Genomic DNA, 24711 nt, shown 5'->3' on the forward strand with positions numbered 1-24711 from the left:
CGAGACTATGCTGCTATATGATCATTGGAGCGTGCGCCCTGGAGAAATGTGAAGAATGCCTCCTTGCTGCTGCTGGGGGTTGGTTGAGCTGCTGCAGGGAAGGATAGTGTGCTGTTTCCCCTATTGGTAGAGGGGCACGCCACAGCTGCTGCTGGGAGGGTGTCCGTGCAGTGTCCCCTACAGCCACTAACACTGGCTGTGTCCCCGCTGAAAGAGGGTGTGTTTCCAATGTCCACTGAGGCCTCGCCATGGTACCTCTGAGGTGCGCGTGCAGAGCTCTAATGTTTCCTATGTTCAGCTAGTCCAGGTTTTTTCACGTTGCATTCCGGGACTTGTAGGCCTGTTTAAGGTTATTAAAAATTATGACCACAAATCCTAGAAAGCAAAGCAAAGCAAAGAACTAAGGGCTGTACTCCGTGGCCTTCGGTGTCCTTGATCATAAGAGATTCTAATCCCGAACCATCGGCTGCTGCCTGCCTTAGTGGTTACACGGATGGATCCTCACGGCCAGACAACAGCAAACAAGCTCATTGCGTGACAACACCGCACGGCTTCATTAGCACCTTCAAACCGAGGGGGAGAGGACAAGCACACCACTGACTTTCTCCAAGGCGAAGCAGAAATGCCTCGGAGAAACGCAGTGGCGTTTTCAGATTCGGGGGCGTGTTTCTTTTTCTCTCCTCTTGCCGTTGGCTGGAGGAGAGAAAAACACGCCTGAGAAAGGGTGTGGCTAGAAAGTAGAAAGAACAGCAAGGAACACGCCCCCGAATCTGGAAAAGACGGAGCCTATTTGGTGGGACGGCTCTCTCCTCCAATGGCTGGCCTCCGTTTAGGAAGCCAGCCAATGGAGGAGAAGCTAAAAGAGAGGCGGGCTAAATAGCCACTCTAGAAAACATTAAATCTCCGACTTCCGGTTCTGCCTTCGGCAGACCGGTAGTCCTCGACCTAAAAAGGAAACAGAACTCCGTAGCACACCAGCTACAAGTGAAGGGAAATGGAAAAGAACAGGCTAGCGTTGGAAATGCTGACCTTACAGGAAGCTTGGGTCACAGAAATGCGGGATTGTCAAGCACTGAGTTCTTCTGGTGAGGAATCTTTGTATTGGACACACAGGTGGGTGCAATTGGGACTCCAACATGCTGATTACAGGCTTTCTGAGATTTGTAGTTTTTTACCATCCATAACACATTCTTCCACCAGTCACACCATTATACACACGAGGTGTGTAAGAATGTGTATTGTGTGCGTTTTTTTCTTACTCTGGAGTATACCACCATGACACAAAGTCAAAGGCCAAAGTATTCGCATGGGCTGCCTCAATGCCCTTAAAAAGTCAAGGTTTGTTTGTAGCTATGATGAAACATAAGACAACTGTGGTACAAGCGGCTATTCATGTACTTCAAGGAACAGCTTCAAGTGCCTGTTTGCTGAGTTCTAATACTGCAGCTGATATGGGGCTGATATCAGCGAACTACAATATGAATGCTCATCATGAAACTGTAGGTCAATTTCCTTCATTATTTCATGGATTAGGAAAACTCAAAACAATGAAAATAAAGTTACACATAAATGAGTATGTTCATCCTGTTGCTCAAAGACACAGACAAGTTGTGTTTCACTTGCAAGAAGCTGTTGAAAAGGAACTTATTTGTTACTTAAAAATGACATCATTGAATGCTCCACTGGTATTGATGACTACTCCCATTTTCCATTGGTAAAATACCTTTCATCCACTACACATGAAAAGGTTATTCAAAAATGAGATGGCATCTTTATGACATGGGGTGTACCTGCAATCTTAGAATCTGAAAGCGGGGGGGGGGGCGTGGCTTGGCGCCAGCAAAGATGGCCGCCTAGTAGCGAGCTCCACTGGAGCGAAGCCTTAATTCCCCAATAATCCGGCTTTAATCCTATATGCGTCACGACAGAGAGGCGGGGAGGACCTCATAGAAGTAAGCGGCACCAGACTCTGCAGCTCAGAGGTTCAGAGATGCCTCCGTTTGCCGCAGCGTTCCCTGTGCTGGAGGTGGCTGTCGGGAGAATCTGGGAGGCAGGTAGCGGGAGCTCCCGTCTGCTGCGCACGCAACGTCCCGGCGTTAGCGGCGCCTGCCATCGGGAGGGCAGCCGGGCCTCGGAGCCCCCACCAGATTCATTGTAGTTGCGGAGGTGGACCGCACGACGAGCCGTGCCCTGGTATGTACCGGAAGACGGGGTTGGCGCTCGGAGGTTTGAAGACGCCTCCGTCCTAATAAGGTGAATGGTGCACACGGCTGCGGCCTGGCAAGCCTGAGGGCTGGTCAGTGGCACTCCTCTCTGCCATCTGTGGGACAGCCTGAAACCCGGAAAAATGGGGGCGCCTGCTTTTTGGAGGACGACCTGACCTCGGTGCCCCCCCCCCACCGGCCCCACCACATCACCGCAGTAGGATCGGGCAGTAAAATATGGCCCTGAATAGAGCAGTGGGGGACAATCACAGCTTGCTGCATGGACCTGTGAGGATTGAGGACTGCAGTGGCGGGAAGGCCGTGGTGGAGGCAAAGAGTGGGCCATGCTGTATTGCATCCTGTAACAACTGCTTGGTGACAGACCCTGCTTACATGTGCGCCCCTCCCTATGCTCCGGTGGCCCAGGACCTGATGGGCCCTTCTCGAGGGGGGAAGACAAGCCCCTGAATAGCCAAGGCGCTGTGAGACACCGCCGGAGGATGGTCTATCCTGCCCTAACGCCGGAGATTCAGGTACGGAGGCGGAAAAAGTGTGTGGCTGCCTGCGGCGAGGGAACTAGGGCCCACCCGGAAGACATCACTGCTGGCTGCATAAAGGTCTAGGTGCACCGACCCTCATGGAGGGAGGGGGCCCAAAGAGAGCACGTATATTATCTCCTTCTGGCTGGCCGGTGTGTGGACTGGGGCTGCTGGCGGAAGGAGGAGGCCCGGTTGGCACGTGGCGAACGCTCCTTACGGGGGAGTGGAGGCCCGTCAATACAGGTGGCCGAAAATCCTGCTGAGTGGTGGTGGGAACTGTGGAAAGGGGCTGCACAGAGACACCAAGGGGTGGCAAATCGTAAATCGGCCGGGAGAGTAAAATCGTTACCTGCTTACGGAACACTCACAGGGCAGTGTTGCACGACCTCCGTGCGCCCTGGCGGCCGGCGGCCTAGAAGAGAGAGACAGCAACATGAAACCTATAGGGGCTGCGGCTGCCCAAACGAACAAGCTTGACAGATATGCGGTCCCGATGTCGACCCCTCAGACCGAGGGAGCAGCGGGGGGCCAACCAGCGCCGGCGGAATCCTCCTTGGCTTCCATAATGGCAGCTACACAAAATCTAGGGACCACCCTCGAGACGAAAATTGACAAAATGTCCATTGAGATGAATCTTCTACCTGCCGATCTCAACAAGACGTCGGACAAGGCCAGAACTAATGAGACAGATATCAGGGAGCTCCAGGCCTCCTCCAAGAAGCTCGAGCAGAGGGTTAATGAACTTGTACACCAACACCGTCAGGTAGCCTTGAAGCTCGAAGACCAGGAAGGAAGGGCCCAGCGGAACAACATTCGCGTGGTGGGCGTTCCGGAAGGTTCAGACGGGCCTAGTATGGACCTCTTCCTTGAAGATTTGATCCTTAACTGCTTAAAACCGAAACAGCTCTCTACTATGTTCTCTGTCGAAAGGGCGCACCAGGCGCATATCCCCAAGCCTAAACCTGGAGCCCCACCGCGGACCATCATCGCGAAAATCCTCAACTATAGGGACCGGAACACCATCTTGCAGGCCGCTAGACAGATGGGAGACCTACAATATGAGAACGCAACAGACAGGTTCTTCCCTGACTTCACACTCAAGGTACAACGGGAGCGACGCTCATTTGATGGGGTGAAAGTGGCGCTTCGGGGAAAAGGTATTAAATACATGATGTTCTTCCCTGCAAAGCTAAAAATAACTGAAGGTGGAAAATCTCTCTTCTCCACTACGCCTTCAGAGGTGCAGGATTGGCTAGACAGAGGCGCATCGCAGACGTCGGCAAATGCTGCAGGGGACGATTGGAGAGACACCCAGGCCAAGTCACCGGGATCACTGGATGGCAGGTCTGACACAGACAGAACGAGCCAGAGCTCATGGCAATCGAGATCCCGCAGCCCTGACATGGGCGGCGCTCAGAGACACTAGTGGACTCGCGTTGATTGGAGAGGCTACGTTCCCAGATATCTGCAAATCGAACTGTAATGTATAATCTTTTCTATGTTATTGGGGGGACGGTTTGCCCGGGGCGGCGCCAACTGGGAGAGTGTTGCTTTCTCCATGCCCGGAACAGGGCAGATCTACATGGATAGGACTGGAGACACTTTCTGACTTTAATTACTTACACTGCACGGGCAGAATGCCCGACAGGCCTTGGGATATCGAGTGATGTAGTTGGTGGGGAACGGGATGGAACTGGAGGTGCCATTAGGGTCTTTTCATAATATGTGTACATATGTTTGAACAGCTACCAAAGATATGGGGAAAGGCGCTTAGCAGCTGGAGTTGGTGCCAGCGCACTCCCCACCTAACAGTTTTTCAGAGGGGGGGGGGGGGGGGGTTCTCTCCTTCCTTTGTTCGGGGCGAAAGGCGCTCTGCTAGTTGGGGATGTGGGTAGTTGTAAACCTACGTGGCAGGGTGGGGGGAGGCGGGGGGTCGACAGTTTCATTGTTATTTTTGGATGGTTGGTGCTGTTTTGGGGGGTGAGGGTCTAAGTTGGTCATGCAGTGAATGTACTTTTGGGGTGGTGCGGTGTTGCAGGCACTACGGACTATGTACTGGGATGGCTTTCAGAGATGGCTACAAGGTGGGATAAAAGTCTGAAAATCCGTAGTTGGAACGTTAATGGGTTGGGAGACAAGCTCAAGAGAAGTATAGTACTCCAATTTGTTAAACGGCATCTCCCAGATATTGTTCTCTTGCAAGAAACACACCTCATTGGTAACACAAGCCAAGCACTCATAGATGGGTATTTACACTGGCTACGCATGCCGGCTTCACTTCGGGATCCCGCGGGGTGGGCATCCTGGTGCGCCGTAACTTTCCATTTGTCATTGAGCACTCGGAGACTGACCCGCTGGGGCGCTATGCGGTGCTCTCGGGGAAGTGGGAAGGACGCATACTTAATTTGGTGACGGTTGATATCCCACCGGGACTCCAAACTCAGTCCTACCAGGATCTGGGTAAACTTCTCCTCTCCCTCCCTGAGGGGCAGCTTTTAATTGGTGGGGACTTCAACGCAGTACTATCGGGAGGACTGGATAGGCACCCACCCCGAAACGTTGCGGCGGGGCACATGTGGCTCTCCAATCTCTTGGAGGCATTCGGATTAGTTGACCTCTGGCGTATGCGCCACCCAAATCTACAGAAGTATACATTTTCTCGGGACCCCACCACACTTTTTCTAGGATACACTATATCCTTACACCTTTGCAGCAAGACACTACGATTCGAGAGATCAAACATCTGCACGGGGTATATCTGACCACTCCCCTGTATGTGCACACCTTACTATTGGGGAACAAAAGGTAGGCTGTTTTGCACCCATAAACCCCTGGTTCTTACGCAATCCTGGGATAAAGAGGGCGATCACCCGCTCGATAGACCAATATTTCCGAGAAAACGTGGGGACGGTGGAATCCCCTGCTGTCCTCTGGGAAGCATTTAAGACCGTACTGAGAGGTGAAGCCTCTCCAAATTTGCTGGCCAGCGCAAAGAAAAGGAGGCACAAATGCTTATCATTGAACGTGATATTCTCGCCCTGGAGGGGGTAGCACAGGTTTACGGGACTCCAGGGGCTCTGCATCAGATGCAGCTGAAAGCGACTGAGTATAAGGAACTAGCTACCGATGCCGCTAAAAACCTAGCAAGAGATAGAGACGGATGACTTTATGATCAAGGGGACAAAGCGGGCACATTAATTGCCTGGCTGGACAAAAAGCAGAAAGCGCAGAGGGTGGTGTCTGAGCTTCAGACTGAGGGGGGGCCCCCCTTACTGAACCTCAGGAGATAATCAGCGAGTTTGCAGCACACTTTAAAAGAGTATACAGCTGGGGGGTGGAGCGATCGGGGGAGGAATCCTCCTCGCTTTTTGCCAACATTAAGCTGCCCACACTTTCTGACGACGACCGAGAGACTCTGGACGGTGAACTCACCGCAGCAGAGCTGGCCAAGGCAATCAATGAACTCCGGCCCGGGAAAGCCTTAGAACCCAACGGCCTCCCTATTGAGTTGTACAAGCTCAAACCTGATTGCCTGGGTCTACCCCTTAAAAATATGTTTGATGACAGTAAAAGTTTGGGGAAGCTACCAGGAGACCAACGTATCGCCACTCTGGTGGCCATCCCGAAAGAAGGGAAACCTAGAGACCTGTGCACTTCTTACAGGCCAATATCATTATTAAATGCTGAACCCAAAATCCTTGCGCAGCTCCTTGCAAATAGGATCAAGCCGATACTCACCAAACTAATCCACCCGGACCAATCGGAATTCATGCCGCACCGCAACACAGCACTCAATCTGCGACGACTCCACGGGGTGTTAGGTCGCTGCCACATGATCCAGGAAGATGCGGTTGTGGTGTCGTTGGATGCCGCCATGGCATTCAACACGCTTGAATGGCCTTATATGATGGCGGTCCTTAAAAAGATGGGCTTCGGTCCTAATTTTGTCGGGTGGGTGCGCCTCCTCTACACTGAGCCACTAGCCCCGGTTGTGGTGAACAACAAAATCTCAGAGATTTTCACACTGGAGAGGGGGATGCGACAGGGCTGCCCCCTCTCACCCTTGCTTTTCGCCCTCTGCCTGGAGCCTCTTGCGGCCTGGATACGACAGGACCTCTCTTTACGAGGGCTCGGATGGGTGGGAGGACCGGATTTCGCTTTATGCGGATGACATCCTATTGTACCTGGCCTCCCCCTCCAAATCCCTCAGAGTTGCCCTAGACATTTTTACCAGCTTTGGGGAAAACTCCGGATACAGCATCAACTGGGGGAAATCATTAGTGTACATCTTACACGGCGCCCCCCCTTCAATACCGCGTGACTGCCTGATCAAGATAGCCACGGAAGGGTTCAAGTACCTTGGAATCTTTATCTCCAAGGATGTGGTGACCCACTATGAGAGAAATCTCTTACCACCTCTACAAAGGTTCCTAAGGGACACTGCCATTTGGAAGAGGCCCCCGCTGTCCCTATTGGGTCGGGCAGCGCTATTCAAGATGATGGCGCTGCCATGTTTTTTGTACGCACTCCAGAACTACCCTGATTTAGTCCCACATAAGTATTTTGTGGATATTGAGGCAACTCAAAGAGACCTGTTGTGGACCGGTATGCCACGTATATCGCTCCAGAAACTTACACTAGGGTGGTACGATGGGGGTATAGCACTTCCGGACATCCGCAAATACTACTGGGCTGCACACCTCTCGGCTATAAACCAGGGCACATATAGGAGTGAGGATGATCCCAGGTATGAGATGGACAGGTGGCTCCTTCCCGGGGGAAACTTTGAGGCCGCGCTCTACTCTAAACCTAACAAGTATCGCCTCACAGGACCTACAAGACACTCTGTCCAACTATGGCATATTGTGAGCCGGAAACTGGAGTGGGCTGACAAACTCACATTGGCAACCCCGCTCTGGGTCTCCGAAAGGCTAGGTACACTGGGTCGCACCAAAGGGTTTCGTAATTGGGATTTGATAGGGATCTCCCATATAAAGGACCTATGGGGGTCCAATGGCATGGTGACATTTGCCTCATTACAGCAAACATACGACTTGGCACAAACTGAATATTTCCGATACATGCAGATCAGGCACTCACTCCAGTCGAACATCCCACCTGGATCAATGCTTCCGGAGTCCTCCCCCTTAGAGGACAGACTGCTTGACGGTCACTTACCGGAGAGGTCTATCTCGCTTACATATAAAAAACTCATACATCACACCCCTGACCCATTGAGAAAATGAGAGACTGACGGTCTTGAGATCGAAGATGAGGAATGGAGAGAGGCACTTTCCTCCCCCAAAGAAGTAGCGATATCGGCTAAATTGAGGCTTATACAGCTAAAAATATTACACCGAGTTTATATCTCGGGTAGACGACTAATTTTGATGGGGAGGAGTGAGGACGGGCTTTGTAGACGACGGTGTGGGGAGGCGGGGACGTTTCTTCACATAATATGGGAGTGCCCTCTAATACAAACCTACTGGAAACGGGTGCACGACTATATGAATAATGTCTGGGGGGTAAGCCTGCGACCCGAAATTAACAGGTGCCTCTTGAACATCTGGGAGCCCACAGACTTGTCCGTAAAAGGTAGAATTTGGGCAACGCTTGGACAGGTAATTGCAAAACGTACTATAGCACGCCTATGGGGAGCAGGAACACCTCCAACGATAAGTGCACGGAAGAAGGACTTGGACTGGTGCATGCTGCAAGAGAAAACAGTCTATACAGCCCGGGGGTGCCCCTGGAAATGGGTGGCAGTTTGGTCAAAGTGGAATGAGTACCGGGGAAACTTGTGTGAACCTTCCATGCTCCCTCCCCTTGACGAACCATTACCGAAGCAATGATCATGTACTGATATCATCTTGTGTACTGTGACATCTGAAGTACTATGTTTGTATGAGAGTCTATGGATGCAACACTGTAATATATATAAGTGCAAATGTAAAATGACCAACAAGTTTATTTTTGCAAAAAGAAAGTTATAAAAAAAAACATCTGAAAGCGGGCCACCTTTTAATAATCAAGAATTCAAAGACTTTCTAAATCACCTCAATTTAGAGCGTAAAAAGCACTCTTCAGCCCTAGACCAATGGTCTGGTAGAACGGTTCATGACTACTTTAAAGTAAGCTGTTCAGCGTGAAATATTGGAGAAGCTCGACCTCAAAGTTGTTTTGAACACTACTCTATGAGATACTGTTTGACCCCTCACTCAACGGCAGCGGAAAGCCCTGCAACTCTCATGTTTGAAAGAGCCATAACGACCAAGCTGCCCCAATGGACCAACCTCAGATCCAAGAATAAGGAAGACTTTCATGCTACACACTTTGCTTGCAAACAGAAAAGGGAAATATATTCTGATAGACGACGTCATGTAAAAGATGCCACCTTTACAAGAGGAGATTGAGTGCTTGAGATGAGGACCACCTAACTACAAATGTCATGTATGGTGTCTGGTGCTAATCCCAGAGATCACTGATATATCCCTGTGTTCAAGTGTTGAGGGTAGGCTTAGGCAGATATATCATTTACCATGGCAGAGGTTTTCATTGTATACACTTTGCTTTTCATGCTGATTAGTTTGCTCAGTTGTATATGTTTTCTAATCGCAGCGCAGTTGCTGCATAATAGAGCATGATAGTTTCAATAAATAATGTAAACTTTCCTCTTGTCTTTCTTTTGTTTTTTATGAACATGCGTGAATGAGAAACAAAAGGTGACACTATGTTTCCTCGGATCCCCTGGGGACTAGAGATTTATTTTCTAGGTTGCCAGTTCACCTGTTATTCTGGAAAGGTTAGGAGAGCAGGCAAGGCACTGTGAGGTAGTCTTATTTGTGCCCATAGGTACTGATGTGGTATGGTGACTCATCCCCTGCATTCTGGCATCCTGTGATCCCCAGCACAGTTCAATTTCCAAACAGAATCCCTACAACCAACCCTTTACCATCACTAACACCAAAGAGCACATGGCGAATGCCCAGCATCCTGAGAAATCCCTTATGAGAGATTCCTCTCATTTTCAAAATGTGGCCCATCACTCACCAAACATCGATGTCAATGTAGAGACTGGGTCCTGACAGACTGTTGATGACTCTGTGTCTGCTGACAATTCCACCTCACCTTTGCAGTTCACTGACACTTCGACTGCCAGTTTCCGATTTCCAGTGACCCGATCAGGACTAGGCCTGGGCGTAACATTCCGCTCCAGTCGCAGAATTTGTGGAGTTTTTCTCACTCCGCATTCTAAGTAGAGCGCGGCATTCCGAAAAACTCCGGCTTGCAAGCGCGACTGAGGAAAATTCAGCACTAGACTACCTCTTGGTGAGATTTCTCAAAGCGGATGGTCGCGGCAGGTCACTACAACTCGCTTTAAGAAACTTGCTACCCGCGTTGAGGAAGCTGCTGCTTTTCTAGTTGAACATCTACTCAAGCAGCAGAAAAAAGCTGTGCCCTCTTGCGCTACATGTGGTGCAGTTTGCGCTCATTTCACAGCACAGGACAAACTCCTGGTGCCCAAAATCTGCGCGAGCTGGTCAACTTGCCTCTCTCTGCCACTTGCGGTACTCCACTAAGCACAATGTTTTTTTTTGTCACTTTGCGGAGTTCCGCATAGCGGAACTCTCTGAGCTCCGCCCATGCCTAATCAGGAAGTGTGATTTTGGCACCACTGTGTTTATTGAAGAGTTCTAATTGCCAGTATATCCATGATTATCTGTGTATTTATTCATGTAATTAATTACCTTATTTGTCTATTTTGAAAAAGTTGCAACTTTTTATTTAACTAAGTGGGAGATGTAGTGTCTTCTAAATAAAATAATACTCTAACTCTTTTGGTTCACACTGTACACCGTAGGCCTGTGACATAAGTACCTGGGCTGGCTACACATGTCAGTCTGTGTCACAGGAGGGAGTAGAAAATACCCACTGCCCTTCCAGTTCTGAGTCTTCTAGAAACTTCTCCCTTTCTGTCAGCACATATTGCAGAAAGGGAGAGTGTGAATGCTGTGCACGGTACCCTGCTGAAGGCAAAGTCTATATTCACATTGTACCCCGCTGTACCCTGCAAGTGTTAACATTTTACAAACTTGGAGCCTAGAAGGCACTATCTCCTGCCATTCTTCCAGGGAGCTCTACGTTTTTTAGAGTACTTGCTTCTCTTCATCATGCAGGCACATCTTTGCTCTGGAGAATTCTGACCTCTTCCCCTTTTATAGTCTTTTGAGTCATTAGCTTTCTGTTTATTACGAGCTACATTTATTTATTTCATGTTTTGCCTGTAGCCTTTTCAATAGTAAATTGTCAATGCGCATGTTTAGTATTCATATTTTATAGCTAATTGCTTCCTATTATGTGAGAGTTATGCCTAATAATGTTATGAATCAATGCATTGCAATGCAGGTCTTAGTGATATCTTCACACACTAAAAGTTTGAAATAGTTTTGGATGGGAATGTATTTACAATGAGTTTTTATCATTTAATGATCAATTCCAAATAAACTGTTTTACACCCTTTCATCGTTACCACTGGATAACTCAGTGTGTATTGCTCTGCTGTCCAAATAATAACCTTGAGCCTGCCATTTCTTTTGTTTTTGTAATCCCGTACTAATTTGGTAGTTTATGTAAATTTCTCAAAAGTCCCCCCTTACCTTCTTCTGGACTGAGTTGATGGACATGCCCATTCTTGAGTAAATCAGTGCATTATAAAACACAAAATGGCTGGATTGTAGCTTGAGTTTTTTCTCATTTTTTGTCTCCTAAAGGTTCAATAACTCGGCATGATATTGACTCTCCACCAGTGTCAGAGCGCGTGGTCAGCATTTACAAGTACGAGGACATTTTCATGCCATCTGCTGCTTACCAGACCTTCTCTTCTCCTTTCTGCTTACTTCTCATTGTTGCTCTGACCTTCTACCTGTTGATGGGCACCCCGTAACCACTGGCTGCAAAGGGACTGCAGGAAAACGCGGATTGCTGCTGTGGTGGTACTCAGAAGAAAATACCATTGCTACTGGAATGTCTCTCATCGTGTTGTCCCAACTGTTTCTGTCACAGCTGTTGCACTAGCCAATATGATGTTAGAGTCGCATCCATTTTTCCTTAGGTGAAGGTGCACCAACAAAGGAAAAGAAATAGACTGTTTCTATGGGGTAACATTCAATGGTGCCAAAATATTGCTTCTTAAAAAATTAAGTTGTTTTTGTAAAGCACAAAAGAAATGTCATTTAATTTGACAATAGCTACAAACAACTTAAGACTGCAAATTGTTGCAGCACGCTTATCCAAAGCAATAATAAGAATGATTCGCCCAGAATCCCAATCAGGAAACATAGCCCTGCTCACCTAAAACAACCGGTATTCTTTTAAAGTCAGGATGATATAGCAAATTCGGGATGCCTGGTCACCCTCGGATGGTACAATTGTATGGAAAGTGCTTTCTGGAAAGGTACCAGCGTAATGGCAGTAGCTGCCACCATACAGAAGGTTTCCCATATTGAGGGACCTGTAAATCCTGGCAAGTGATTGCATCATTGGGCCATTCTTGGAGTGCTTTTGGGGGTAGACGGAAGAGCGAGGTCCGGCATTGCACTCCACCACACTCTGGCCAGCTCCCTACTCATGCTGAGACAAACCCTGATATTCTGCACAGGATGGGCAAGTGCATTCCTGGAGTATAAAGCAAAATAGGAAAGCCTCCGGGAATTTCTTCCTCTGTAGTTGGCTGCACTGCATTGAATTATCTTGCCCTAAATCCACGGGAAATCTACTCTAGTCCTGCTGCGAGGGGGCCTGAAGCTCCTTGCAGACCCCTTGGGTGTTCTTTCATCCTGAGCCTGTGTCCTAACTGTTTGTGCAGGTAAACAATGTTTACCCCAAAACATTTTCAACGCAGGGAATCACAACATGGTCGTTACACCGACCGCGTTGTGATTCCGCATACCATTACTCCGCAAGTCGGAACAACGACTTGCAGGTGGGGGGGAGGTGTTGGATTTAAAATCCAACACCTTCCCTAGTGTCCGCAAAGACTGGAGTTGGAATAGTAAATTATACTATTCCAAAATCCTGCGGGGAAAAAGGCTGCGGAATAACGTCATAGATTCGATTGTGCAGCCTAAAAGCTTTCTGTTAATCAGAAAAGTGGGGGCTTCTTACAGATCCTTTCACTGCAGCAGTATGAGGTCTACAAAAGCAGTGAAGGAACACATTTATTTGGGGGCAGTTGTAATAATTACACATGTAAATCCATCAGAATTGATTTCAGCAGAAACATGAGGCGTAACATGTGGAGCTGGTTTTGAGAGGACCAGATTCCACACATTTTCCCCTTTTCCAAGTCCTTTCCCCCTAGTTAATTAAGGCAGATTTGGCCTGCCAAATTTGATCAGAGGAAAACTCTGAGAGAGTGGAATAAATATTGCTCAATTGCAATTCTGATCTCTGTGCAATCACGTGTTGCACAAGGATCAAAATGTAGCACTTATATCATAATGAGCGCCCTAGACTGGTGATTATCACATTGTTTTGATAACCATATATCACAGCATGTAAGTATTCCTTATAGCCCTACCTCAGGAGATTGCACAGCATTCTAAACTGGGTGGGGGCAGAGTTTTATAATCCTCTTAAAAGAAATACAAATCAAACATATTCTTTTGTGGTCATCTTCACTTTATATTAGCCATCACTGAAAAGAAAACTGTGCCATACGTTGTTTTATTTGAACCTTTAACCGATCAGAAAGAACTTTATAGCTCCACACAATTAAAATGACTTTTAATCTAAATGGATATACCTGTTTTTTTCATTGATTTATGTTTTTTCTCAATAAAACCCAAAGGCTAATTTTCCAAAACGCTCAGTTCCTCAAATCTGCCTTGAAGAAAGTTTGAGGCTCTTTAGTGTTTTGAAGACGGGAACGGTGGTTAATTTTAACAAAAATGAGTGCAAGAGGTCAAATGTTTTATTAGGAACCTGTTGACGGCGCTGCCAAATGCCAGGGTCGCTGATTACCACGGCTGTGTAGTTTTGATTCACTCTCATGCCTCTTCCTTCCAGCACCTTACAATCCCTGTATCTCTTCGTCCCTGCTTTCTTCATTTGCCATTGTGTTCCCAGCTTTCTTTTCCTCCTTTCTTCCTGTTCTGTCTTTTTTTTTGTTTTTTTGTAGGTGAAAGTCTGGTGATGAATAAAAAGACCTGGTCCCTCAAAATGAGTTTAATTGACCACCACCTGCGAGTATGAGGACAAATTAAGCACTGTGCAGGAGGCGCTGTCGAACGTACTAGCTGGTAACCGAATGCACTTGTCCCGACTCTCCCTTCTGATAGGATCTAAACTGATCAAACGCCTCCTGTTTGCTTGTGGTGAGAAAGAGCACTTTACATATGGCAGCATCTACAGTGTAACCATCCTAAAATCAGAGGACACACTGGAAAGGAGAAACAGTTCTCCTATTCCATGATCCCCATTGGCTTGAACACAGCCTCTGCAATACACCTGGTGCTTGCATACATCCTTTTCGCTGTATGGACATGTTTCACTGTAAAACGTAAAGTACTATTTTATTATAACATATGCATTGGGCATCTTTGCCATGGGCAGCATCATTTCCATTTATGCAAAGAGCATAAAGTATGAGCATCTCCTGTCCGAATTATACACATTTCATTGGTGGACGTACAGGTCACTGCCATCGCTGTTTATTGAATATGTAGGAGTCCTAGGTGAAATCAGTTGTAGCCAGCAGATGTAGGTGCTGGATGTAAGCCACTGTGTCAGTTGCTTAGCAGTGAATTGATCCAAGAGGTGTTTCTCTCTGAAAGATCAATGGAGAAAGAGCCTCCAAAAAATAGGTGATAACTACAGAATAAGAAGGGACTTGTGCAAAAGTGGCAAATAGAATTGGACAAAAGCCTTACGGAGTGAATCTCTTGAAAGGCTTTCAGCACCTTGGCATCGGTGGGGGTCAGAGAAAGGTAATCCACCACCCCATTAACAAAGAGCGAGAACAGGGTAGGCGCCATAACGCACCCCTGCCGCACTCCCCGCTCAATGGGGAAGGCTTCAGTAACCTCCCCCTTGGTGTTTGCTCAGATCCTCCAGTGCCTGATAGAGGCTCTGGTTTGGCTAGGGAACAACTCTTCTCCAGTAGAAGGGATCACATCATCTAGAGATAATTAGCATGTGTGTCCTTAACACTAGCACTCTGTGCGGAACGCAGCGGGGAGAGCAGCGCTTCTTCGACCACACACAAAGAATGCAGCAGTAGGAAATGCACCAAGCATGTATTCACATGGTGGCCATTTTTATTGTACTTCTTGTATTGGGAGTTGTAATTGTAGCTGCAGTACAGTAAATTTTTAATAACTCGTGAATGCCCCAATGGCTTCCCTTCCCCCACCAACCTATGGTATCAACAAAGTACCCAAAACATAAAGAAAACACAGCTAATATTCGTATAAACTAGATTGTGCGCTGCGCTTTATTAGGAGTGGGATCGGAGATGGGTGCCTCACAGCCAAGAAAGAGTAGGGTGAGAGAACAAGATAAGCCATATGAGCGCTATGGCAGGTAGTGATATGGGCTGTATCCGCAGGATGGAGACCATATTGAGTGGATCACAACTGTCTTGTGTGGAGACCAGAGTTTGACAGATGAGTGAGTTTAAAAGCTCTCTGGGACAGTGTAGGTCTCACTGTGCAACAAAATGACTAATTTATTAAAAAAAGATCAGCAGTATATCATTATTCATCATGAAGAAAAGTATACATGTATTGAACTTATTAACATCAGTCTGGCAGCTGGAACATGGATGCCTTCATGTGACAAAATATTATTTCCTATTTGTTGGTGCCAGAGATTCTCCTCAGGCAGCCTCGGCCCCCACTTCCAAGCTAACATTACTTTTTCTTGCTTATCCAATCCTATATTGCCATCATGGGATATCTGCTCAGACTTTGGAAGGTTTAAAGTCAACGCTTGTTGAGGTCATTGCATTTTCAGCTTAGGGAGTATTTTCAAGGCTGTTTCTTATGTTGAAAGTTAAGGGGAAAAGGCCTGGTGAAATCAACAGATTGACAACATGCTCTCTTGATAGAGGTTGGTATCAAGGTTACTATTAGTAATATTGTGTGGCGGATATAATTACAAAGCTTTGTCACAGTACGGGTCCAATTGTGAACAAAAACAAATAATATTAGTTAAAAGAATTTCAGATCGACCCATCACTACAACAGGTCTTAAAAATGCTATGCATCTTTGATGGTAATTAGTATTGTTAATTTACCATGGGTTCCCCGCTTCTAAACACTCAAAATTATAGTGCTGTCTTGTTTTTTCAAAGTATTATAAGTAGCCTCTGGCCATCATAACAATTAAGCTTGTATGGATTTCAAGGTAGGGTTGTTGTCCAAGGGGTGAAATATTTGGACCAAGCTTAGCAATATAACTAATGATATGATGAAAAAATGAATGTCCATTTGAGTGTTTGAAGACCCATGGTACAAAAAGTGGTATAATATTGTCTATTTAACAAAATAAACGAGATTCTGTCCTCCACCTCCAAACTGGTAGGCTACCTAACACTTTTAGAGAACTCCAGCTTGTTGGTCAGCATCTATATGCCTTCAGCGTATCTGCAGGTGCAGTGGGTACACCGAAGACAGAGATGAATACAAAGCGTTTGCCATGTTTTTTTCACATGCTTGGTATTTATGCTTGGTAATAAAGTCCAAAAGTGGAAGTTTGTCTCAGAAAAATAAAAAATAAAAACAACGGTCCTGATGCTCATGGGCTTTCTCCGCGCTCGGTAGGGCTGGGCATAGAAAACCAGTTTTGATTGCTCTACCTTTAATAGGGAGGGATGGTTGCCACCGTAACTGGGAGTAGTTGCATTTTTGATTGCAAAGCCGGTGAGGCTCTTAGCGAAGTAGGGTAAAAGTGAGTTTGGCAGGGTGGGTGGTGCTCTATTCCCACCAAACTCTAAATGAGACCCTGCATGTGTTTTTACATTCCAGTTCCATATCCTTTCTACTTCACGTGCTTGGATTGCAGCATCAAGAGCCTTATATTTTATGCGGAGGTGTCAGTATACCACAGTTGAGATTATTCCTCATAAGTCCTCCTAGGAGCTATTTTAGAGTTGTGTGGTTGTGACAAATCCTCCGACTTATGGAGCAAGGGACTGAATCCGCAGGAGAATCCATCAGTCTAATTTCCTCTACCATACCATCCTTGTATTAAACTGTATTCTGATGGTGAAGTCTCCTTCAAAGTTAGTACTTTTTCCTAAATCAGAGGATTCTCCTTTACCACCCAGCTCTAAATCTGGCTGTGGATAGACCGTTCTACATATCCACTGTAACCTCCTTCTAAATGTTTTGATCATTTCACAAACTTACACATTGTCATTTGTATGCAAAATTCAAATGACTGTATTATGGAAATGTATGTCATATACAGTACCAGAAGTAGCTTTTTTATCTATGTCAATGGTTTTCTTTTAGGAGTGTGTATAACAACTAAGAAAGATTAAGTGTAATTTTGGTTTGATTGCAATTCGAACATGCCAATCGAAAGGTATATGAACTCTAATATTCGTATGTTCATAACTGTCGATAGAAATGTGCGGTCATCTAAAACTGATCAATACTTTGGAGCTGCTGCTGATCATGTGGTATCATTTCTTCTCAATAAATCAAATGCTGCTGACTTTTCTGTTGTTCCTTGACATTCACTGCACAGTGACTACAGATATCTACTCACTGACATCTTTGATTTATCATTGAGCAAGAGCATTAGGTTAACCATGCATGGAAATCTAACAGAATCAATTTTTCCAGATTTATTCTTGAGACCGCTTATTGTTCCTTTCAATTGCCGGAATCATAAAGCATTTTCATGACATTCTTTGTGCTTCATACCTGGGGCCTTTTTCTTCAGGGCAAAAAAAAATGCAAGCATTACTCTTCAGGGTGGATTAGAAAAATGCCTGGCAAGGCAGGTGCTCCAGAAACTGCACAGGGGAACAGGGAAAATAGGATATATTTGGTTATATAGAAATTGATAATGGATACAAGAACCTATGTTGGATGGATAAAAAGTTATGATTTTAGCAATATGGGGTAAACATTGTCCAGTTCAATATTAGTGAAAAACAATATATTATTTAATGAGACAAAGTAGTATGGAGGCACATCAATAGTATCACTACTAGAGGGGGACACAAGCTTACATCAGTTTTGTGATTGTCATATCTGATAAAATGCCAGTACTGCAAGGGATATGGGCAAATCTTTAGAAAATTCGATTATCTAGAATCTAATAAGGAATTCCAACTCTGTGCAGAATTGTATGAAATAAAAGCATCAGATTTCACAACAGAGGATCTCAATACGAGTGTTCTGTATGCTTCTGATATAAGTGGTAACTCCTGTTATCACATGTGTTGGAATCATGAGTTGTAAGGATTCACACCTCGTAAATACTGGGTGTGATACAATCTGCTTCCCTTGGATACATTTCAACAGGTCAAAACTGCCCTAATTTAGCAGGGAAAATCTGCCCAGAAAATACCAGGACACAAGAAGTTTAGTGTACTAAGCACCAAAATCTGGACGAGGCCCCATTGTGTGGTCAAAACTTGTAATAGGCAGGAGTTATCTCATAATAAACTTCCAACACTTCAGTGTTGGCTTTTAACATGTCGTATAATTATTGTACAAGACACCCGTAATGAGTCCCTAAGGAGTCAAATCTGTGAACAGATACAACCATCTCTTAGGCCCTACTAATGAGTTGAATGGAGCAGTATCCCGAAGTGGATACTGCTCTAGTCTACTAAAAGTGTAAGCTTTCCAGTGTCTCTGGGGCCAGAATTAGCGGGTCCGCAAACTCCAGGCCTGATGATTTAGGAGACATCGGACCCGGAGTTTAATGCCGAGCTGAAGGTAGGTACTGCACCCCCATGCCCACCCAATACAACAGCACAGGTGGGTTGGAAAAAGCCCCCCCCCCCCGCTAAAGTTTAAAACCTTGTGCATTCCTCCAAGCCCACACTCCCCCATCCACTTCCCTATTGCTAGGAAGAAAGAAAAAAAACTCCATCATTTACCACCTGCTCCAAGCAGGTGGTAAATATTTGTTGATTTGGGGTATTATATCTGTCTGAAGGGGGAAAATTATGTGGCTTTGTCCCAGTATTCCCAGGTTCAAAAGTTATTCCCCAGTATGAGAAAAATATCTTGATCTTGTAATCCCCATTAAGTCATGGGAGATACCCAGCAGAATTGTTAATTCAAGCATAGTATCGCCCCACAGAATTAATGGGGAACTTCTAATCAGGGGATTAGCAACAATCCTGAACTATATCGGATAGAAAAATTCAATACATTAAAGCTAGTGAAGCTTATTGATCAACAAAATTGGACATATTTCCTTTGATGAATGAATGGTATATAACACTGACTACTAGCACCAGTAAGAATTTTGGGTTCAGTTGAAGCAGAAAGGACTGAATCTTACAAGATATAATTAAAGACAACTCAACAGAAAGAACTTTGAGAATGCTTATTGTTCAAACACATTTGGTCTACAAAATTTATTGGAGACTTTGTCAAACAATTTTTGCAGGTAGCAGATAACCATGTGAGCAATACCACAAGTATCAGTACTCCAGTGTTAATTCTCATAACCTGACGCAGGATTTGCTTCTTTAAAAACCTAGAAAAGAAGGTAAGCCATTTTTCCATGATGGTACCCCACATCTACGTGCGGCATAGATTCAAATTACATTGTCATTGAAATCCAGTACGTAATACAGCAATACGATGGAATTCCATATTTTATAATGTGTGAAATGTGCCTGAAGTGGTCAGCACACTATTGCATTGTGTTTTTTTTCGTTATTTAAAATATTTTTGTGAATTGTGAGATTTACATAGATCTGGATTCGAACCCACTGAGTTCTTCTCACATTTCACCAGAGCAATTTAAAAACTAGGACAAAGGACTGACATATAATCGCATACTTTACATGTTTTACCCTCCTACCTATTTGACATCTTTTGTTCCATTGATCAAAGACTATAAACAATGCCATTGTTACAACCCTACAGAACCAAGTGGTTCTGAGCACACCTGTGGTCTCCCGGTCCTTTCTTCGTGGAATAACATTGTTCAATCTCCCTGTGATTACTTTGAGCAGTGCACCCTGTCACCTAAACTCTATAAATTAATTTGAGGTGGTATGTTGGTCTCAAAATGTGCTGTTCCTTTGGTATATTTTTTATTCGGAAGTGGCTATTTACCCAGCAGCTGGCCAAATGGTACATAATCTCTGCTATTTACCCAGCGGTCAACAAAATGCATAGCTGACCACAGGCTGCATAGTAAAGATGATGTACAAGTTGGGTGGCGGCCGGATAAATAGTGTGAAGGAGGTGTTTATTTAGACTGCCATTAAGAAAAAAGCGACAACAAGCAAAGGTAAGGTGGAGGCCATCTTGTAATGGGGATGCAACATGTGTGAGGCATTTGAATGTAAGTACATGTTCAAATGTACAATAGTTTGTATAGAGGTTAGTACATACATTCATTATAGATAAAAAAAGTTTAAAATAAATATTTTTTTAAAAAGTTATGTTATTTTGATATTCAAATAAGAAATATAGGAATCAAACGTCTATTTCAGGGGGCGGGGCTTGGTTTGCCGTGCTGCGAAATGGCCGCTCTGTGAGCGAGCTCCGCCGGCCGGGACAAAATCCTTCAACAATCCTGGAAACGGAGAGCTGCTGCGGCACCTACTAACGCTCCTCGGGTGGCGGAGCTTCACGGGACCCAATTGCTGGTGCTCCTGCGGCTTGGGCTTGCTTCAGGACCGAGCTGGGCGGCAATCTGCCGAGCCGTGGGAGGTCTGACGATCCTACCCTCCCACCACGGCCGGGCGTCTCTGGAAATCGAGCCCGTGGCTGCTGATGGGCCTCGGGCCATATTCTGGCTGTGTTGCTGCGATATTCCTGGCTACATTTCTCCAGCGGATTTGAGGCATTGCCAGAGCATACTTTGATGCGGTGAGCTGCGGTGTGCCCACGGCCGCCATTTTGAGATCGGGATATCGGCATCCGGAGGTTGTGTGCGGCTGGACGGCCGGAGCATCTGTGTCACGTTGCTCCCGCTGCTGCTTGCGGGGGCGCAGTGGACCTGTGGGTGAGTGCAGAACTGCGAGGAGCATACAGAAGAGGGGTGAATCCTGCGTGGTGTACCGACCGCTTTCACGGAGGCCCTGAGTGCTCACTGTCCCCACTGTTGGGCCCATCCGCCATTTTGGAAACACGATCTTGGCAGCCGGGGCTTGGGTGCGACTGACACTGCCGAGGCTTGTGAGATGCTCTTGCCATCGTTGCAGATTGCATGTATACTGAGGAGTTGCTGTACTACAGAGCGACAGTACGCGAAGCTGGAGAGGTGGGAAGAGCCCAGCATGGTGACACAGAGCGGCGCTCCCAGTAAATTGCGCTTCCTAGGAGCTTAGATCCCTGCCCTGGCCACTGCACATTTTGCGTTTCACCTCAGCTGGCTGCTGTGAGGCTTGGCCCGGATAAGTTACGCCAGGGGTGCTTCTCCTGTCCTGCCCTCGGAGGCCCCTGACGGGCGTTGTGAGGTGTGGAGCTACATTGGCGGTCCGGAGGGCCCGGTGTCCTGGGTAAATTCCGTAGCACTACATCCGGCTGTGATTCGCGGTGTTGGACTAACCAGAGTGCTACCGTCGCCTTGTTTTGTGGAACTTACCTGCGGCTGTCAAAATGGGCAAGCAAGATGCCAAGCAGCCTAAATTGACCTTTGAGAACAAACGCTCCACGAGGCATACGGAACCCGACTCAGATGCTCAGGGGGGTGGTCAGCACAAACCGTTGACGGAAGATCATGGGCAAGATCTGCGGACCCTTATGTTGGAGATGCGCTCCAGCCTGCGCAACATAGACACTAAATTGGACACTTTAACTGCGCAACTGGATTCTGTCAAGACACTAGTTGTGACACATGAGACCCGACTGGATGTCCTTGAGAATCGGCAAACGGAATTCCATGAATTTCAGGTGGACACAAAAGAGCAATTGTTACATATGTATAAACTACTGGGAATCATCAGGGCTAAGAATGATGATTTGGAGGCAAGGTCTAGGAGGAATAATCTCCGCATTACAGGTATCCCGGAAACCACCGCCATTTCCAAAATGGAGACCTTTGTGTCGGACCTACTGCACGAGCTCTTCGATCCTCATTTGTCATCAGTGTTTGTGGTGGAGAGAGCGCATAGATCTCTGGGGCCGAAACCTCCTGGTGGCGCGACTCCCAAACCAATCCTAGCAAAGTTGTTGAACTATTAGGAAAGGGATCTCATTTTGTGCTTGGCTTAGAAAAAGGCCAACTCTCCCATAAAGGCAACACCATCTCATTTTAATCCGACTTCACCCCAGCAGTGCAAGTGACGCGTCGAGAATTCCTCCCCACCAAGCGTATTCTCATGCAGGCACAGATTCCTTACTCCCTGCTGTATCCCGCTAAGCTGAAGGTTTCACATGATGGCACTGCTCACTATTTCACAGATGCGAAATCCGCCTTGAGGTTTGCCAAGCATGTTGGTGGGAAAAAAGCAAAAGACTCCTGTGCTGCTGAGGGATCTCTAACGGGCCATCTTAGTGACAATGATTAACCTGGATTCCTCGCTTCTGCTCCTTTTACCTATAGGCCGCAGTGGGGTGAGATGGGGACTGACATAATTTCATGTCTTTTTGATTCTTCATCTTTCCTTCTATTTGGTGTTATGTGTCCTGGGGGCCTCGCGTCCTGAGGTTTCGTGTGTGACTTGCTATTGGAAGTATTGACTGCCAGCTTTTCTGCAGTACTCCCGGCCACCCTGTGCAAACAGGGAAGTTTGCCAGTGTTATCACGCCCTCATGGGAAATATCCCTTTACTACTTTGTGATTCTTTGTTTTTAAGGTTTGGGGTGGGTACTCTGCAACCTGATTGGGGGGTTGGAGTGGGACGTGGGTGGTGGGTAGGGGATGTTCGATTGTTCACAGCCAGTATGCTTGCGCATTGTAGGTCAGGTTATGAGACTGTTATTGGGTGTCGACACGTTGCCTCTGCTTGTATTGTGTATGTGAGTATACTATGCAGGACTACACGCTTACACAATACATTTTCTCACATGGAACATCAGAGAGCTGAATGACAACAGAAAGGCTAGATTCGTACATGCCTATCTATCCAGGCACAATATTGACATGTGTCGATTGCAGGAAACGCATTTAAATGTCACACCATCTCAGAGGCTTCGACATAATAGGTGGAGTAATGTGTATGCATCTATTTATTCCAACTATGCTCACGGAGTGGCTGTCCTGATAAAGAGGGGAATGGACTGCTGGGAGGGTTACACCTACGTTGATCCAGAGGGGAGGTTTCTTCTCATACATGGTAGTCTGGGTGGCGTATCCTTAGTCATGGTAGCAGTATACGGCCCTAATTTGGATTCACCAGAGTTTTTTCATAATATTTGGTCTAAGATCAGAGCGACCGGTTGCAGCACGATACTATGGGGCGGGAATTTTAATGCTATTTTAGATGACGTAATGGATAGGTATTGTACGGCTCGTTCCCTACACCCAAATGCCAGTGCTGCCTTACAAGCTATTATATCTGACTGGGATTTAATTGATATATGGCGGAGTCGTCATCCATCAATCAGGGAGGGTACGTGCATTTCCAGCCACCGCAGTGCCTGGTCTCGGTTGGACTACTGGTTGGTCTCACTCGATATAGCAACCTGGGCCTCGGAGGTCTCGTCCTTGGCACGCTCTTTATCAGACCATGCCCCCTGCCTGCTGAGGTTGCAAATTCCTGGTGCGCCCCCCTGTGCCTTCGCTTGGCGCCTTCCCCCACATGCCCTCCTTGACGAGGTTTTCAAAAAAGAAATCCGCTCAGACATTACTGATTATTTTACCCTTAATGCAGGCACAGTAGACACTGAGGCCTCACTGTGGGAGGCGTTCAAAGTTGTTATCAGGGGTCAGTGTATTGCAGACAGGCGGGTGTATTGAAGGCCTTCAGAGGTACGATTGCTTCATTAGAAACCCAGATAAAAGCTCTTGAAAACCAGTTTTATTCCACAAATGAGCCTGAAACAGCTGCCCTCTTGAAAGCCAAATTGTTGGATTTTGCTGAGGAATCCCAGCGCGAAGTCAAGTTCCTGGGTAAATACGCTGAGGATGGAGGTATGGTGAGGGTGATAGGCCGGGCCGCACGCTGGCTGGTATGATCCGTCCATCCAGGTCCGCCACCTTTATACACGAACTTCACAACACACGAGGAGACATCACCAGGGGACAGGCGGCAATTTTAGATGCCTTTTCTGCATTTTATTCTCATCTCTACACTGCTACCCAGCAAACATGCCTAGAGGGGATTCAAGAATTTTTGGATTCCATTGCACTAGTCTGGTTTAATAATGCCAATAGGGAGTATATGGATCTCCCCATTATGGTGGAGAATGTTGCTCGGGTTATAAAGAGCCTATCACTCGATAAAGCCCCGGGGCCTGATGGCCTGACTACCTCGTTCTTTAAGATGTACATGGAGGAGTTGGCGCCCAGGATGTTGGCGGTTTATGAGGAGGCCCTGAAGGCAGGTGCCTTACCCCAATCCATGAGAGAAGCAATAATTGTCACCCTGTTAAAACCCGGAAAGCCAGAACCGGAAATAGATTCCTATAGGCCACTGTCGCTAATAAACGTGGACGTTAAAATCCTCGCAAAGCTAATTGCTAATAGACTGCAACCTATGCTTCCCATGATTGTGCTCCGTGACCAATCGGGGTTTATCCATGGGAGGTCGACTGCCCATAATTTGAGAACCATTTTCTCAGTGCTACACTATCTCCACCCGGAGGTGCATG

General features: G+C 46.5%; 1 protein-coding gene across 1 annotated transcript in view; it reads left to right on the forward strand.

Moving 5' to 3' along the window:
• Positions 1–13538, forward strand: part of FRRS1L (ferric chelate reductase 1 like) — a 107783-nt gene extending 94245 nt beyond the window's left edge. Inside the window, exon 5 of the mRNA XM_085606844.1 lies at positions 11515–13538. Within this exon, the coding sequence (XP_085462970.1) occupies positions 11515–11687 (173 nt within the window). The 3' untranslated portion in view covers positions 11688–13538. The remainder of the gene's footprint in view (positions 1–11514) is intronic.
• The last annotated feature ends 11173 nt before the right edge of the window (positions 13539–24711 follow it).

The sequence above is a fragment of the Triturus cristatus genome, chromosome 5_2 (genome assembly GCF_964204655.1).
Source record: "Triturus cristatus chromosome 5_2, aTriCri1.1, whole genome shotgun sequence".
Taxonomy (NCBI): Eukaryota; Metazoa; Chordata; class Amphibia; order Caudata; family Salamandridae; genus Triturus; species Triturus cristatus.